General features: G+C 43.3%; 1 protein-coding gene across 1 annotated transcript; it reads right to left on the bottom strand.

Annotated features, from left to right (window-relative positions):
• Positions 1–1,740: 1,740 nt before the first annotated feature.
• On the bottom strand, positions 1,741–7,380 carry irx4b (iroquois homeobox 4b). The gene is made up of 6 exons (XM_058048053.2): positions 6,993–7,380; positions 6,694–6,879; positions 6,426–6,538; positions 5,669–5,825; positions 5,414–5,567; positions 1,741–5,337 (listed from the first exon to the last, which is right to left on the bottom strand). Exons 1-6 carry the CDS (start codon positions 7,035–7,037, stop codon positions 4,772–4,774), a joined length of 1,221 nt encoding a protein of 406 aa, XP_057904036.2. The 5' UTR covers positions 7,038–7,380; the 3' UTR covers positions 1,741–4,771.
• Between the last annotated feature and the right edge of the window lie 10,542 nt (positions 7,381–17,922).

Here is a 17,922-nt window from a genome sequence, read left to right on the forward strand (position 1 = left end):
TTGCAAATTATTAGCATGTTATTCGTACTGCCAAATGCAATTTTTGTTTTTTTTTGGATGGAAAATAGCCAGCTAACATTTACATGATTAACATACAATACCCATTGTAATACACTCTGTTTTGTTTATTTCTTGTAAAAAGTAAAGTTCAGAAATAAAGGTAGGTGCAGTCCCAACGTTTGACCGTTAGATGGCAGCATTATTCTGTCATTCCCAGATTTCAACGTTAGATGTCAGCATTGTCCGGTATATGTAGGCTGAGCACTCATGAGCTAAATGAGGTATTGCGTTAGACGGACAAGGTCTTATTTAATATTGCATTCGTTATGGTGACTCAGCTTATTTGATTACGATTTTGTGGACATTGTGCACAACATGCATCATGTTTAGCCAAGTGATTGTGGTCGACCAGCATCTGGAGGTTTGAAAGACCTTATCTCTTCTTTCTGCACTTTTCCTTCAATGAAATGCACTGCTGAGGCTTGCTCAGTTCAAACTGCAGGACATCAGGGTGAGGAGCCGTCCTGATAAGACAGCAGTGCGGAACAATACATGTTTGAAAAAGATCATATATATATTTCATCAGGCTTATTCTCCATAGACCTCTGCATGCCAAATTGGCCCGCACTTGCACTCCAGACAGCACTAGTCTGCTCTGTCCCCTGTGATGCAGCCGGTGGAACTGCATTTTCCACACCATAGAGCTCAGGTTGGGAAGGAAAAAAGTAGTCAGGCTGATATAATTGGCCCTGGTGACTCCTGGAAATGGGGTTTCTGCTTGTAGTTAACCTCATCTATAGTCAAGACTTGCTGTGGATGAGTGAAGGGGAGCAGGGAGAGGGGTGCATTGTTAAAAATCCATGTCAGAGTTGACTGGTTGGTGTAGTCAGAGGTGGCGCTTGGTTGAGTTATAGGCAATGCCAGGGGGCAACATCTTCAGATGTAACCGAGCCAATGAATTTCGCTGAATTAGACAGCACCAATATTTTTTTTTTTGCTTGTTAATTATTCAGCGTTCATAAACGAAGCCCACAGCATCCCCTGAATGTTGTTTATACTCAAATGTGTAATTCCTGAGTATAATAAAGGTGGCCACCACTAGTGATCTGCTGCGTAATGCAAGACCGTTCAAAGATCCACGCAAGTATTCTCACATTAAAAACTCCCGGATAGATGATGAAGTTTAAAATGCCAGTGAGTTCTTTAACAAAAACAATCCCTCACGCTCCACAAAACATCCTCTTCGTTGCTGTAATTGCCCCATTAAAATATTTTCCCTTGAAGAAGTGTCATTTTACAAACCCCCAGGCTCATTATGGCACTGCCTGCAGCCAATTATCTGAATCTCCCTGTCTGATGCCAGCACCCCCCCCCCCCCCCCAAAAAAAAATGAAGCATGAGCTTAAGGCAGATCTGGGAGCAGTCCCGACCTCCTCATATCTATACTCATGGTACAAGGAGGCAAAACAAAAAAACTGACCTTTGGTCATGGTCTTGAGGCGACTCCACCGAGCTCCACTTTGGAGTCAGGTGACAGAGTTTCTGACCTTTTAGCAGGGAAATAATGACTTGTTCTCGTGCCAGGAGATCGGAGGTTACAGCGGGGTGCAAGACACTTCTGGCAACATGTGACAGTTTTTGGAGGAGGCAGTTTGCACTCAGCGCTTTGATAGCTTCGGAAAAGCAAAGTGTGTGTGTGGGTGACAAGGCTCAAGAGATTTCGAGGCTGTGTGTGTGGAAAAGGAAATAGGTGTCAGACACATGGCGCAATTTGAACTTGTCAATACTGTACAGTGCTCAAACGATAAGAAAGTGGGTCACAACATATGCACACCGCCGAGCCTTTACTGATAGGATCACACTTTAAAGTAATTTACATTCACCACTGTTATTCCAGTCCTCAAGGAAAGAGGTGGTGTGAGGCTGACAGGTAAACAGTAGCTGTAACATCCCCCCCGCCGCCACCTGTACAGCAACTCATGGTGGCTTAATCACATTTTATGGCCCAGGGAGCAAGGCTTCGTGTCAGGCTGACTGTCGGATGGCTCGCTTGTGTTTCCACAGTAGACGGAGGCGAGATAACGAATGCCAAGCATGGAGGGCTTAGAGAAGGCAAAGATGAAGAGGAGAAGGTGCGTAGATGATTACTGGAGCAAGGGTGTGAAAGCTCGGTGCAGAAAATCACAATGTGAAAGTGAAAACTAGCATTTCAGGTGAATATAGTTGACCCGTACCGGCTCCAGCCAGTTGTACTCCGTAACACCGGGATAAAAATATCTATGTACAACAGATCCAGTGAAAGGGCGGAAAAATACATGTAATTGATTCATCCATTAAAATGTGCATCTTTGACACATGGCCCCTTTACCCTCTGTTAAATTGTATTAATTATAATGTTTTCAATTGATTGTTGTATTCAGAACGCTCTTTTCAATTGCCGTTGTGCACTCGCCCCACAATGCAGCTTTAAGCCCTAAAAAATGTAACACATTCGTAGAGAACTTAATCTTCTGCGCCTCACAGCAACTATGATGCGTTCAAGGGCTGCCGAACTAACTAACTAAATAACACTTGACAAAACAACATTATCAGTGAAGCGTGAAGATATAAACATGTAAAAAAAATGTGTGTTATATGTATGCTGTACAGTTTGGAGAAGTCACATAGTGGAAGCGAAGAACACGGCAGTAAGAGCGGGGAACAAAAACAGTGGCAGTGGTTATATTTTGTAAAGTATCTCAACAGATTGTGACAAAACCCAAAACTGATGGCATTCTACGCCTGTTTTTTTAACTCGATATGTAACAGATTGACATTGAATGGCCTTGAGTGGGGAATAAAACAAGCTTATTCTCAAGGGAGAAGTGATGCTTCCAACAGTAAAGAGTGAAGACAAGTGTGTGCTCACGGCTCTTAACCCCACTCAGCAGAGGGTCATTCTCCTATCAGAACGCCATGTGATATTCATCGTGACTCCGCTTCTTCTGCTGCACTTAGAGTGATCTTTTTAATTCTTGCATTCCCATTAAATCACATTTTAGGTGGACCAAAAAACAAAAAAAACCAAAAAGGAAAACCCATACTCAAACAAGACTTTCCGTTGAGGACGGAAAACTTTACAAAAATAAGTCAGATGTCATTATTTATCATCTTAAGTCTTACTTATTTATGAAGCAGAAAGAGAATGAATTTCTCGGATGAATTCATCCTGAATTATTTAATCTGAAATGGTTAATTCCATACAAAGCCCGGAAGATCCCTCCTCTGTTCTGATAAATACTTTATCACTGCTCCTAAATTGAAAACAGGAGAACAATGGTGGAAAAAAACACAGTTTCTTGTTGTGCTTTGTTTTAGAGAACGCCGCTTTTAAGTGCTTTAAGTGCTAAATGTGACAGTTCCGCTCTGCCTATCTGAATCAGATGGGAGGGCGTTATGACGCACCGTTTAATGCCAGTGATGCCATCTGTAGTGGATTGTTTATTTCTATGACGGTTCTTCCTATTGTTTGTAACATGAAGTCACTCAAGTGGATCCACATATTACTTACTTAAAATTACTTAAGAGGTTTTATGAGGCATTTTACTGGCGGAACGTTGTCTCCAATTCCCAGGATGCCAAAAGTCAAAAGCTGCCTAATGAAAGGGGACGCATGGCTGATTGCAGCTATATCTGGAGCTCGGCTGGAAGTGGCATCGATTTAACAATTTAGCAGCACCCTCCTCTGTGTGTTTCCATTAGTCACGGCTGAATACAATCCACTTCCCCCCATTCCGCTGCCTCAAACCACACACACACGCTTAAACACACACACACACATCCGTGGTTGTGGAGGTAGAGTTCACATTGTTTTAAAGGATTTACATCATTTGAACTGATGCTAGTCAGCTTAACATTTATTCTCAGTGGGTGTAAAGGTGTTAGTACAATATGGTACAACCTGGATGCAGTTAAGATCAGTTGAAACGGGGTCCATAAGTGTGTCAAAGTTGCTAGAATTGGTTAAAACGGACCGCTCAGTCCCGAACCTGCTGTTAGACAGCGACATCGGCAAAGTGGATAGTCCGAGAGTTCCCTTTTTATAATGAAATGTAATCTTTGCATGTCCACTAAGCAGTAAAGTAAAGCAAGCAGGATGTCCATTAAACGATGAAAGTAGCCGCCCAGCCCCCAGCCAAAGGAGAGCATCACCAATAGGTGATCATTGGTGGTGTTGCTTAAACTAAACTTTGTAACATTTAGGATCAACACTATAGCTGCTCTAGGCCTCCCTTTTATAGATTTAGACAACTGGCTAATGACACCAACGTTTAAGTGAAAAGCAAAAGGAGTCATTTATCTGTCTGTGTAGAAAGTCAATTTAGTGTCACAAGACCAAGATCATCTCCTGTGCTTGAGTCTTTAGTTGATTTCTAACAAATTAAGAGGATATATCAAAGACCATTGGAAAAGTCTTTTGTGTACATTGTATGCAAAGATTGCTTTTTTAGGATTCTTTTTTTCATGAATCACAGGGAAATAGTTGGTTATTAATGTTTTTTAAATAATCTCATAGCATATATGTTATTGTAATAACTAATCATATGAATTGAGTTATGAACAATATCAGCTGTAAGTTGTGGCTGGCTGAGTACCCTTTGGATGTAGAAGTGAGACCACCAGGTGACACACAACAGTGTGGTGAACAGTTAGTCAGTTACAACATCAAAATATAAACTTTTATCTATCCAGTCCTGCAGTGTGTTGTTTTAAAATAGAGTTGCTCGTGGCTTTACAAAGATGTTGAAGATCTTACAAGTTCAAAAGGTTGTCCTGATGTTCTGCAGCTCGACGTCGCTTCGCTCAAACCTTTCCACGGCGTGGCTGTTTTGAGTTGTTGGAATGGCGGCCCGTGGAAAACGCCGTCCACCCACTCCCTGAGCGTGGCCACCGGTGATTCCTGCTTCCTTTCTGCCGTGGGTAGCACCATGTTTGAGGGAAAGCCAGGAGAGGAGGAACCGGTGGATGACAGCATACAGGGTGGATATTCAGGCTCAATGCTGTTGTCCAAAGACACAGCAGTGTGTGCGATGGACCAGATCTTGGGTTTGGTGTCTGTCCCCTGCGCATCTGGGATAGGATAGAAGGTGTTGGTCTGGTCGTGAACCGGTGTGAGTTTGGGGAAGTCCGGAGACAATCTCTCTGAGCTCGGGTTGTACGTGAGGTGACCGGATGGGACGTTTGAATTGACTTGGCTTTCCTCTGGTAGAAACTGTGGCTTTGGCTCACAGTCGGATGCATCAGACTCCAGCAGGTCAAAGTCTTCAAGATCGCTCTGCAAGTCAGCAGACTGTTGATCTGTGAGAGTGAAAAAACAAGTTCACATGAAAGCGTCAGATTTATTCAGAACACATGTCAACTGAGAAGTTCTTACCAGGATGATCTTTGTCAGCTTTAAGAGGCTTCTCTACTTCATCGCTGTCTTCATCACGGCCTCTGTCGTCTGAGCTTTTACAGGCTCGCGGCGACCACGTCACCTTGTTCTCTTTCTTCAGCCTCCTGCGAGCATTGGCAAACCATGTGGACACCTGGAGTGGATGTCAGAACAGGATGCTTTCATGTTCAAGTTGTACCTTTTAAGGGTTCCAATACATCTAGGGTGGACAATGAATAAGTAGGGTGTGATCACCTGTGTGAGGGTCATCCTGGTGATGATAGCAAGCATGATCTTCTCTCCTTTTGTTGGGTAAGGGTTCTTCTGATGCTCCTGAAGCCAGGCCTTCAGGGTGCCTGTGGTTTCCCGGGTGGCATTTTTACGGCGTGAAACTCCTTCGGATGAGGAATACCTTAGCAGTGTAAAAAGTTTTTGCACTATTATGATTAGTTCTGGCATGAAACAATTGTTTCACATTGTGCTGTACTATAACCCTCCCATTTTCCTGGGGAACTCCTGTATTTGGCCCATCTTTGCCATCGACCTCATGTTTAGTTTCCCGTACATTTCCAGTATTTTCATTAAAAATCCCCAAAAATTACTACTTTTCTATCCTGGTGAGAGCAGTGTTGTCGGAGTGGGTGTCCGGCTGATGTTAGGCTGTATGAGAGTGGCTGAATATTAGAACTATGACACTGTGAAGTTTTACGCCACTACCACAAAAATAAATTCACTACAGTTATTGTATTAGATCATATTAGATTTATATGTAATTTATTGATAAAGGTACAATACATATAAATGATCATTTGACATGTAGATATGTGAGATTGTAGCCAATGGCTCATTTCTACATTAACATTAACACCTCTAACATTCAAAGAAAAACAGTACATCAAGTAATTGGATCATATTAATGTTGTGGACAGGAAGTGGAAGCACCTCCTGTATGTTTTTTTCACCGCCAAGTAACACAATAAAAAGTTGCTTTAAAGCCTAAATGCAAACTTACCCATATCTGTCGTAAGAATAATGTCCAAATGTGTATTCATAGGGGTAGTAGGCAGACGTCTGAGATGTCCCCATGTGCACAGATGCAGCTACAGTTTTGGGTTCCAGTCCTCCCTGCACATTGTTGACATCATCAATGCACTCAAGTGAAATTCTGGAATCTAAAACACTTAAATGAATTTAATAGCTTGAAGCGGCTTGTATCAGATCATAGTAGAATTCCCCTGTGGAATTTAAAGTTTAAAAAAAAACACTAGTCCTAAACTCACTCTGGAATAGAGAGGGCTGGCGTCGCCGGTGCAGGTGTTATAGTAACCTTGGCGCTTTGGGTATGGGCTGCACACACCAATGCCGGTGCCAGGGGTGAGCTGGTGGCCGGGGGAGCGCAGCACCGAGTGAGATGATGCAGGGGATCCCGGCTCCAGACAACCAGAAAGGCTTGAGGTCATCAGAAACTTTAGAAATAATTACAAAAAAGTCATTTGCAGATCTATATTTATTTTCCTAATAGAAAAGTATCATTTTGAAGCTCAATCATGACGTCAACAACAACAAATGCGCACTGTACCTGTGGTGTAGTAGAGTAGGAATATCCCAGCTGAGAGTAAGCCATGGTTGAAATAATGTCAGAGTAGCAAGGGGGCGTCCACCAAAAGCATTAGTCCAAGCAGTAAACTTGTACTTCTGACTCTTGTCCACGCGAATACACTTCCTGGCTAAAATATCAAATGTTTAGCCTAATCCAATTTTGGTCTCTGACTTTTACGCACAGTACGCTGACATTTACGCGCCACTTTCATGGTAGAAACGATGCAAAAAAAGTAATTTCCGTGAGTCCCCAACAGTTGCTCCTCGCTCTCGGAGCGTGACTGCCTTTAGTGTTGTTGTCCTTGCTGCTGTGATAAGATCCAAAGGCATGAGTGGGAGATCAAACCAAGAATCACTCCGCGCTACGCTCTTCCAATTTAAGGCGCGCCTCTGTGACGTCACCACGGACTCCGTCGCCCGGTGTTCAAGTGAAGATGAAGCGACTCGCCTAATTAAATCTCTTCATTTCAGCTCTTACTCAACACTGCAGGTCCACGCAAGCCGGTGAGGCTCTAGGCGTAATTACAATGCCATCAATTCTCCTTTCCTAACTAAACACACATAATGGTTTTGACGAGTAAGAGGGGGGGCTTGATGCCTTGACACCACATTGACACAAGATGATTGATGACTACAACCTGATATTAGCATAATCGTTTTGCCCCTGTAGTTGAGATAACTTGTCACCACTGAGAAATCTCCCTGTCATCGACACATTCACTACTGAGAGAGAGAAGGGGGGGGGGGGTGTTTCCAGGTCCCCTCTGCAAGCAAATTAATCAAAGAATAAACAGCCAGCATTCCCTTGAGTAAGCACATTTACCAAGTGAATGGCTTGTCATGTTTTTAATGATAAAGCCTTTAAACGTTTCCCCCCCGTTTTTCAACCCTCAAACCTCCACACTTGACTGACTCAGTGGTGATATGTCACAATGCCAAATACTGCAAAAACACGTATCATTGGGGCTTCAACCGGACATGTCTACGGGAAAAAAGTCAAACAAAATGCTTGAGCTGAGTAACAATCTGAATGATTCACTCCATGAGTGTTTTCTTTGGATTTTGTGTGGGTTTTTTATTTTACTGTGGCAGTATTTTAGTTAATTTTAGTGTAATGAAGACCAGGAAAGGGTCTGGCTGCTCAGTACAATACAAGCAATTACCACAACTTCCAGCTATACCTAAATAAAATGTAAAAAAAAAAAGTATTAATTCATTCATTTTCTACCGCTTTTCCTCATGAGGGTCGTGGGGGGTACTGGAGCCTATTCCAGTTGTCAAAATGAATGAATACACACCATCATGTTCCCTCTCATGTATCTGGATTGAAAGTGTGTTGTTGGATTACTTTTTTTTTGTTGCTTTTTTTGTCATTTCTACTGGGATGAAGCACTATGAACTGGTCCAACGTAATGCCATATATCACATACAACAACATAACATTAAGGATTGGGACAGGATGACACAAACGTTTTGGTTCGCAGACTGTATTTTGAGACGTGTAGCAAAGCCTACTTTTTTACGTAGCTGTCTTCTGAGAAGTGAAGAAAAGTCAGCCAGGATCATAGATCAGATTGTGTTCGTCTTTGGAGGTTCCATAGATCAGATGGATACATATTTTTTTCCAATATCAAAATACTGTCCCTGCTGTTTTATGGAGCTCTTGCTTCCTATGCGATTCAGACAGAGAACGATGTTAAAGCGAACCAAAGTAAAGAAATGAATACGATAAGGGTGAAGGAGTAATGGTTAATAGCGGAACGCAGCAAAGGGATGTGAAAGGGTAAAAGGCCAAAATATTCCCAGTGCAACCAGAGTAATGCAGGAACAACAGAGCTGCATCACCAGAAAGCATCCTCGTCCCCACCGGAGAAGTGGGGGGGCAGATGGCATCTGTGTACCGCTTCTTGATTGACATTCCATTTGTCCCGTGAAAGGTGCTCATATAGTGAACACGGGCTAACTGTCTGCACGCTCATCTGTGCTCAACGCTCGGAAATGAAGTTATCTCCAAACGCCACCGTCGCCCGTCTTTGCACAAAACATGTGCCACTCAAAGACAATAGCAATTTGTTTAGCCGCTGACAATGAACATGACTTGCTTCTTGGTTGCATTTATTGGGAAAAGTTGTGAGCTTTAAATGAACTCTATGGAGCATCATGCATTGAACTTCCAAGCCCCTTTCTTCCTTTACACAAATCCAAGGCATACATTTTATTTCCTTCTCTTTGAATATTCAATGAGCTACTTATATATTAATATATGGTGTCTTTATAAATTTATGGCATTCCTCCAGTATATATATTTCTTAAGACCCTGCGTTCGTTAGACCATGATTATATCTTTCTGATCTGGCTCCCCTCACATCAATCATTCATTCAAAAATGCTCCACGAGAGAGAGCGAGAGGAGGGGAAAAATAAAACGCATTCTTATTTTACCCTCCGTGCATCCTGCTCCAGCTATGATGTAGTAGGGGGGACAATGGGGTTAATGATAGAAGCATGTTAATGTGAGAGGAAGGTGCTGTGCATCTTGTTTGCAAGAGAGGCCAAAACAAGTCCAATCACAAGTTCCTTCAATCACAGAGCGCCGCATTTGAGTACTTCCTACCTTTTAAAGTCAGAGATCTATGCAACTTTAATAACTGTTTAACATGTAGATGCTTTTTGAGCCTTCATCTTGTCTTACCTTGGAAATAGATCTCAGTGGATGGTGCCCAAGAAGCCAACATTCTTTTATCAGCATAGGTGGAACCTGGATTTAATTACCTCCACATGTGTGTGTGTGATAATTGCAAAACCGTGCGCAAAGCCAAAGTTGTTCTTCAGCTATTGTCAATCATATCGTATTACGCATTACCGCCATGGGTCGCACAGTGGTTGAGTGGCTAGCATTTAGGCCACACAGCCAGGAAATTGGGAATACCTTGGTTTGAATCTCCACTTGGAGATTTCTGTGTGGAGTTTGCATGCATGTTCTGCCCATTTTCTCCATTTGAAAACTAAAATCCATGGACAATGGTGGCCATTGCTTCTTTTCTTTTGGTTGTTGGTTCTTTTTTGCGTAGAAGTTGGTAACCACGTTATACTTTAGAAAGAGTGACTGGAGAATTAGACCACTAGATGCTATTTACAGTAGTACCTCAGTTTTCTTTCTTAATGTGTTTCAAAAGGTGTGATGGTAACCAACGCGTACTAAAACCAAGGCAATTTGTCCTATCTGTCGGGCTGAGGTTGCCCGGGTCCTTGTGGGGGTGAATGAGATCTGCCCAGAGGTCTGCCCAGAGGTCCGCAAGGCTGCCAGAGCTGCACTTTGTCACAGATTCCGTTCATTACTGTTAATTACCGCATTTGAATTTCTAGTTGAGGGGATCTGGTTTGGTGGGTGCAGGATTGGGTCTCTGCTTTTTGCAGTTGCATTTCCGGTAGCTTCATCGGGTGATGATGTCGCTGGGTCAGTTTGCAGTCAAATGTGAAGTGGCCGGGATGAGAATCAGCACCACCAAGTGCGAGTCCATAGTTAGTTTATGTACAGCTCATGTTTGTCTGCATTCTTGTCGTTGTCCTGTTGAGTTGACTTTGGCATTCAGAATATGGGGTCTAATATTGGATTAAGGCAGTTTTACTTTTCAATGATTGTCATCATGTGATCAATCCTTGCTTCCAAGATGCAGGACAATGAATTACTGGACCAGTGGATACTCATTATAGTTTCCCGGTGTTAAACACAAGCAAGTACAAGACTTGACGTGATCGACAAAAAACAAAGCAGCCAACCGAGTTTCTGACCACGGTATCTACTGCTGCTTCTTGCTCTGGTTTGATATAATCCTCATGGAAACTGTGGTAGCTGCTGAACTCTTGAGCTGGGATACTATAAATGCCCCGGCCTTATTCATCAATGATGTAGGACATGGGGAACAGAGACAAGCTAACCCTCTTAGCCGCTCTGCGGTGTCTTAGTGTGTGTGTGAGAAAGACGGGAAGTGAGATAGACAGAGGCAAAGCGGGAGGTGTAGGCTACAGGCAGCTCTTAAGAGTGTGTACAGTTTGCGTTGAGCCCTGGGAGGACGGCCGTATTCCTCCCAATCACTTCCACTTCATTACTCCTGCAGCGGACATACATTATTCAGGCCTTTAAGCCTCGGTCCACAGAGACCAATAGAGCCATTAACAAACACTTAAATCTGTCTCGACTCTTTTGATGAGCCCATCTCTGTTACTGTTGCTGTTTAGTTATGTCTCTTGTTGGAACTTAGTGTTTGTGTTCCATATTTGTTTTCGGTACTCTATTTGATTAATATCTTGCCATACCTGAAATCCTGCAAAACTTAACTTAGTAGGTTTAAAAAAAACAGCTCTTTTCTAAGACTACAGTTTTCATCTGTTTATACAGACGTTCAGTTGGGTTTAAAGTTGGAAGGCCACTTCAGTGTGGTTGTGTGTTTTGGGTCATTGTCCTGTTGGAGAACCCGCGCCCTGCGACTGAGACCAAGATTTCTGACACACGGGCAACATATTTGGCTTCTGAAGGCCTTGATAGTCTTGATATTTTATTATACCCTGCAGCAGTCTCCTGAATTGGTCCCTTAGGCCACCTGTTGACTATAAGGGGGGTACACCCGCACAATCTATTGAGCTTCAACACAAGACTTCCACCTTTGCAAAGGTAATATTGCTTAGTTTGAATTGGCACGTGTATGTTTTTAAATCGGGTTCTACTTTACAATTGATTACAACTGTTATTGCATCATCCATATGTAATTTCTACATAGAGTGATGCAATACCATATTGTGCATGCAGGCATACCTTATAAAGCAGAGGTAGGGAACCTATGGCTCGGGAGCCAGGTAGGGCTCTTTTGATGATTGTATCTGACTCTCAAGCATTTCTTACCACAATAAAAATGTATTTTTGCTAACATTTTAAAGTAAACCATCACAGAAATGACTGTTAAAAATAATATTCAAAATCAACAACTTTCTTATGCATTTTAATTCGTCCATCTATATTCTGCTGCAATACGGCCAACCCTATCTATCTTTCCTGATGATATTTTCCAGGTCAAACACCAAAACTTGATTATTACTGGGTAATGCTGTAGTCTACCTCGGTCATTGAGATGTCAAAAAACATGTAAATGTAAACTTTCCTCCTTTAGTCAAATAGCTAAAGCTGCAGAACCAAGCCTTCTGACGAAGATGGCCAAAAGAATGAAATACGTCTTCGGAGTACGGTGCAAAACTATGCAGCAGCAGAAGTTGTATTAATGGCAACAAGTATTTGATTTATTATTAGACACTGCGCTGCTTACGAAAGTGTGCTGGCCACACCCCATTGGCGTGGGGTAGTGTGCCTGGTCTACGTAATTAGAGCCCATTACATCTAAAACTGTTGGTCTTACATAAAAATGCACACATTTTATTGCATTCAATGTTTAAAAAAATGTATATGGCTCTCACAGATACACATTTTAAAATATCTGGCCTTCATGGCTCTCTTCGCCAAAAAGGTTCCCGACCCCTGTTATAAAGTGTCAGGTGGGTGTAGAGAACATTTATCTGAATTTAAATTGCTTCCAAAGCATCCTCCACTTTTAAGTGCTATCCCCAGCATTTCTCTGAGCTGCTGATGAGAACCAGTACTTGGAGCTCAAGCGCCATCTTGTGGTCTATGGGGATACTACAGAAGCGCTTTCTTCTGTGGTAAATGTATGTGTGTGTTTGCCTGAGGCTGCAGTGGGATCAACTTGCGGTAGTTATTGACTCGGGGTGAAGAGGTCACACTTAATTTTGTGACCAACCAAGGACAACACAGTCGGTGTGCTTGCCTGCATGCATGTGGATGAGGTTGCAGGTTTCATGTCTGCAGACCTCCCAGGTCTTCTGGGCCACCCTGGTAATTTAGAGAGGATGAAACAGACATCTCTTAGCCATTGCAGCACATCCTCTTTCTCCAGTGATCATGCGTGTGTCACATCTCCCGCAAGCCTCGCACTGTGCACGGTGACTGATCCTGTGCCATCAAACGCTCTTCCACAAAGTATTAATCTGCACCAAACGTTTTCCAAAAACCCTGGCGACTGACAGGGTTGAATGTGATCGCAGTCGATTAAGTGCCTCTTTCTGCAGCGCTGGCACTCTCCCGTGAGAGGAAACAGGGTAATCATTGCTTCAGATTGGCCCAGTGGGAACAAGACTGCTAGTTTTCTGTGTCCGCTGCAATCACATCAGTAATGGAGAGGCGGGTAAGCATCTGTGACAGTGGGAAACCAGATCTCCAGCACCCCCTCCACTACCCTTGTGGCGTGCGTGTGTGTGTGTGTGTATGTTCCTTGCAGATAAACAGTTGGCAGGTTGTCCTGTAGCTCTGTGCACTTGCATGAAAACACATCCAGAGTCATGTGAGTCCTCATTCATCTGCCCGAGTCATTTAGGCTAATAGAGCTTAATGGAGTATATTAACCCCTGTCCATCTTAGACACACACACACACACTCTCTCTCTCTCTCAGATGTGTGTGTGTGTGTGTTGGGGAGAGAGATTGACATAGTCACAGTGTATGTGCATGCAAACCTCTTATATTTAATTACACTGTGGATTTATGTGGCGCTTGAATCATTTATCGGTCATGAGGTTTGTTAATTCAACCTTGTGGCAATGTGGGAACAGTTTGGGGAAGACCCTATTCCTGTACTCTACCCCCACTGCACAAAGCAAGGTCCAGATGTGTGAAAATAAAAATTGACAGAATGCCAGTTACTTTTTTTATTGTTGTCATATGTTTTCTAATTTGATGCTGAACCATCAATTTAGACACCCAAAATGTGGACCCTCCCAGCAGTACACTAGCTTGTCGCTTTATATAAATTATTCCCAACTGACTGAAAGGAGCCAATGGCCCAAAAACCTGCTCCTTCCCTCAGACTATAATCTTGAATGGACATCCATTCACAGAAAAGACTTATCACTCCCACTCTTTCATAGTATTTGCTGTGTGTATTTCCCCTGTATATCAAATTTATCTTTTTATAAAGGCATTTACCATTTGTCTGCTGGGTACTCGCAGCTGCAAGCGCACAATGAGCTCAAGCTAAGAAGCTGCAGCCTGTAAACTTGCGCTTTGTGGTGCTTGTTGAATTACCCATGAGTTGTGATACTTTGCTTTTGTGCTAAACGCTTAATTCCACTAATCCCTATACGGGAGTAACAGTGAATGGCGCAAATTCCCTATGATATCTCTTCTAGGCTAAACATTTGCTCACTTACGTATACACAGGGTACAGAAAATTATTCTTTTGACGACATTACAACAGATTTAACCCAGTGGCCTGTTTATCCTGCAATGACATGTTAGTTTCATTGTGTCAGGGAGCCACATTTACATTTCAAATTGCAGCGATTGCATTTTTTGTTGTGGGAAAATTATAGTTGCTTGCTTGTAGTTGCGTGCTTACAAATGTCATTACAATGCCACAAATATTAACTACTATGTCCATTATCTTTTCTCCTTAAGGTCAACAGGTGTAAAGCCTTTTTTGCAATCAAACACACTCTCTCCCAACCCCCTTTTTCCCTCCTTTATGACTCCTCATCCCGCGGTCGTTCCCCTGCCCTGCCCGTGTCTTTCTGTGGGGCTGGCCCTCTCAGCGGGGCTATACAGCTCTAACTTGTCTACATTTACCCCCTGGGTTGATTGACCAATGAGACCATTGCGTGGTGAGTCCCTCCTTTTACCCCTGCGCCATTCTCCCCGAGTCAGCTCATGCTCTCTGTTTTCACGACCTGTGACCCCAGGCCATGGCAACAGTGGCAGGAATGTCAGGAGTGATTGGCAGGATAAAGAGCACGGCCCCTCTCTCTTGCACAAGCGGATTTGAGACACTTTCAGGGGCGAACAATGGCGGATTTGGGGCTTGATTGGATCACCGATGAGCTGATGACTGTCAAAAGAGCACGTCGTCTTTACATAAGCCTGATTATCTCCTCAGCGGCAAAGAGAGGGAAGGTGGTGGCGGTACGACGGGCGAGGGCGTACCGGGAGCTCACCCCCATGCAGAGCACCTCAAAAAGGGATAGAGCATCACACGATGACTAGGCTACCACTCTCATCCAGTGGGGGCCTTTAACAAATCTATTCAGGCGACCAGGGGCCCTCATGCATGTGGTTATAGTTGCAGGAAGGTGGGCTGAGGGTGGGAGCGTGAGGCGGCCGACGCACTGGGGCCGTCATTGTTCAGTCCGTGACCGTCTCATCACAGGCAAGAGAAAGGAAACGAGGGAAGGATACAGGCGGAGAGGGAGATGGTGACAGAAAGGAGCAGTGGGACAGGCGAATCAAAGACAAATCCCTTCTATAATCTGCCTCTTTAATAGGGATTAGAATTCACCAAAGAGCCCATATACGAATACTAAAGCACCAATGAAGACTTTATTCACACAGAGAGTTTGAGGGGCTCATAAACCCCCCAAAAACTCCACAGAGAATGGTTTCATCACAGTAGCTCTGCAACAGTGCCCGTATTCCTCATTCCTCCCAGCATGCACCAGTTTTGAAAAGTTTCAGCAAACAGCCATGAAGCATGAACTTGAGGAAGTTTCTAGCAGCTCCAGCCAGGAAATGCTCATAAAATTTTGGATCAGCACACTTTTTTTTTATTGTGCATCCTTTCATAGCTCTACTTGTTTTTGGACACGCTGTGTAAGCGATGAAAGGCCCATTTGATGTCATTTTCAGTGCCATCATGCAACGCTCACTGATATCCAAGTTTGAAAGAATAACATATTGTTTGGGTTCTTGGAAGGACAGTCGCTCGAGCTGGCTGGTATGAAGCGCAGGGAAAAAAAAGAGGAGGTGTGTAGAAGAGAAAGAGCGGGAGAGCAGCTAATATTCTCCTCAGCAGTGCCGGTGGCAGTCTGTCAGATTTGGCAGAGGAAGTGAAAATGGCCTCAAGTGTCTGGCTTGCTTCCATGTTGTTCTCACATCAATGACAGCTCTCACCGCATCATCTCTCTGTTGCTCGCTTACTGCTGGGCTGTGCTGTTTATTATCTTGTGTTCTGATCCCATCTATCGGTGTGGATGGACAGCTAGCGTCTGCTGTACACAACCAACGGAAATGTCAACCTCTTCACACGCTAAAATCCTGTTTCATAGTTGCTTCTGCTCCTGTTTGAACTGCGCTTAGCTGTTGCTGTCAGTGTTGTGCTGAATGCCAATGCATGGACAATGGCGCTCATTAATTATTTTTGCTTTGGCATATTGTCCATTATTTAGTGCAAGTCTTAATAATATTGAAGTAAATTGTTTAAGGTGACATTTTATTTTTCCTCACCAAAGATCCTGGTGAGATCCTCTCTCTAACCGTAGCGCTCTGCTGTGTTTTAATGACATACTTTAAAAACGATTTGGTATGGTGTACAGTATAGCAACTCTATTATTCTCAACATGCATTTGGTAAGCAACACCAAATGGTCATTGGTGTTTAATATAATAAACCACTAATGCAGGCAATGCGTCAATGTTATATTATTACATTACAACCCAGCCTAGCATGACTTTGATGCTCTTTTTGAACATAGCTGCTTTAAATGAGCGGTAACAGTTTTGCAGATATACCTTGAGGGAAGGTCCTGTTTTAGGTCTTCCCAAAGAGTGACTGCATGTAGTTTGATCCACCGTAGAGGTATATGTTAGTTCCTGGCAGCAAAAGCACACGTCTACATTAATTAAATCTGAAGTTAATGCACAGTAAAGCCAGCATGGAGTCCAACCTAAAGCGTTCTTGGCACAACTGTTATAGCTACCTGGATCATTGATGCAATCTTCCAATGAGGTGTAATTCCAAAGGTAGAACAAAGCACTCATGAAAAAGTGAGCATTTGTCAAGATGAAATGTAAAAATGTTGTGATGTTTGCACGGCCGTTTGAAACTGTTGACTGATTGTTGACTGATGATGAGGTTTGTAAAGGAAACTCCTGTTGTTACATATTTGGAAGATCACGAGATTGGATTTGCAGAACAAGATAGTTTACTGGAGGGGAAGGGTCTTGGACTATGTTGTGCTCTAACTTGTATGAGCCTGAGGGGGCAGTAGCGAGTCCATTTTGTGTCTGCCCACATATTTATCTTCCCAGAATATGCTAAAATACGTTGTTTTTTTATTCTTTCCATTTATTGTATATCTCTTAAAGCATCTTGTTTCCTACAAATGCAACTAGTAGTTATTGTTATCTGTTTTATTCTTAACTGGCATTTGTGGGGCCTACAAGCTGCCTTTCTTCCCTACCAAAGAAACACACTATTTTGCATCCCTGGTTTTAAGGGGCCCTTGAGGCACCACATGCGGGTCCCCAAATCCATGCATGATACCAAGCGGGAGCCACAGCTTTTATGCTCGACAGCTCTAAGACCCCCTACCTTTCTCTATCTTTCTCTCCACCCCCACTCTTCGGGGCCCTTCAACGTCAAAGATGAGTTGGAGTGACACACAGCCCACCAGGCCTGCGCCACCCCCTGAGCTGCTTTGCCCCCCTACTGCCCGCTGGCCTTTCCTGCCTTCTGATCCATATTTCAGAGGTATAGCAGTGGTGCCACTGAAGGGGGCATAATCCAACATTAAAGCTTAAAAAAAAAGACCCGGCTGAAAGCACAAGCGCAGGTCCATAAGGTCCTGGAAATCTTCTATTTCAATTTCCGCAGTGTTTATGCCGGGACTTCCAAGTCGCTGGTTTAAGCCTTTGAATTTTGGCAGGAGTACAAAGTTCAATTGGAGCAGGACTTTTCTTGCAGGAAAAGGGTCAATACTAAATGCTTTGGATGGCACACAGAACATGACGCTAGCAACACACAGCTTGTAAATGTGACACCAGGCAAATACTGCTAATATTTACAGTATATTGTAATATA

This window comes from Doryrhamphus excisus, linkage group LG7, assembly GCF_037039965.1.
Source record: "Doryrhamphus excisus strain RoL-2023G ecotype Guam linkage group LG7, RoL_Dexc_Guam_v1.1, whole genome shotgun sequence".
NCBI lineage: Eukaryota > Metazoa > Chordata > Actinopteri > Syngnathiformes > Syngnathidae > Doryrhamphus > Doryrhamphus excisus.

Bases quoted from the DNA above. Each gene is read 5' to 3' on its own strand.
- irx4b (XM_058048053.2), bottom strand. From the start codon at position 7,037: ATGGCTTACTCTCAGCTGGGATATTCCTACTCTACTACACCACAG. The intron at 5,568-5,668 runs GTGATCACACCC...CATCCACTCCAG, and splicing joins CCAGGATGACCCTCACACAG to GTGTCCACATGGTTTGCCAA. The intron at 5,338-5,413 runs GTAAGAACTTCT...TCACTCTCACAG, and splicing joins AGCTGACAAAGATCATCCTG to ATCAACAGTCTGCTGACTTG.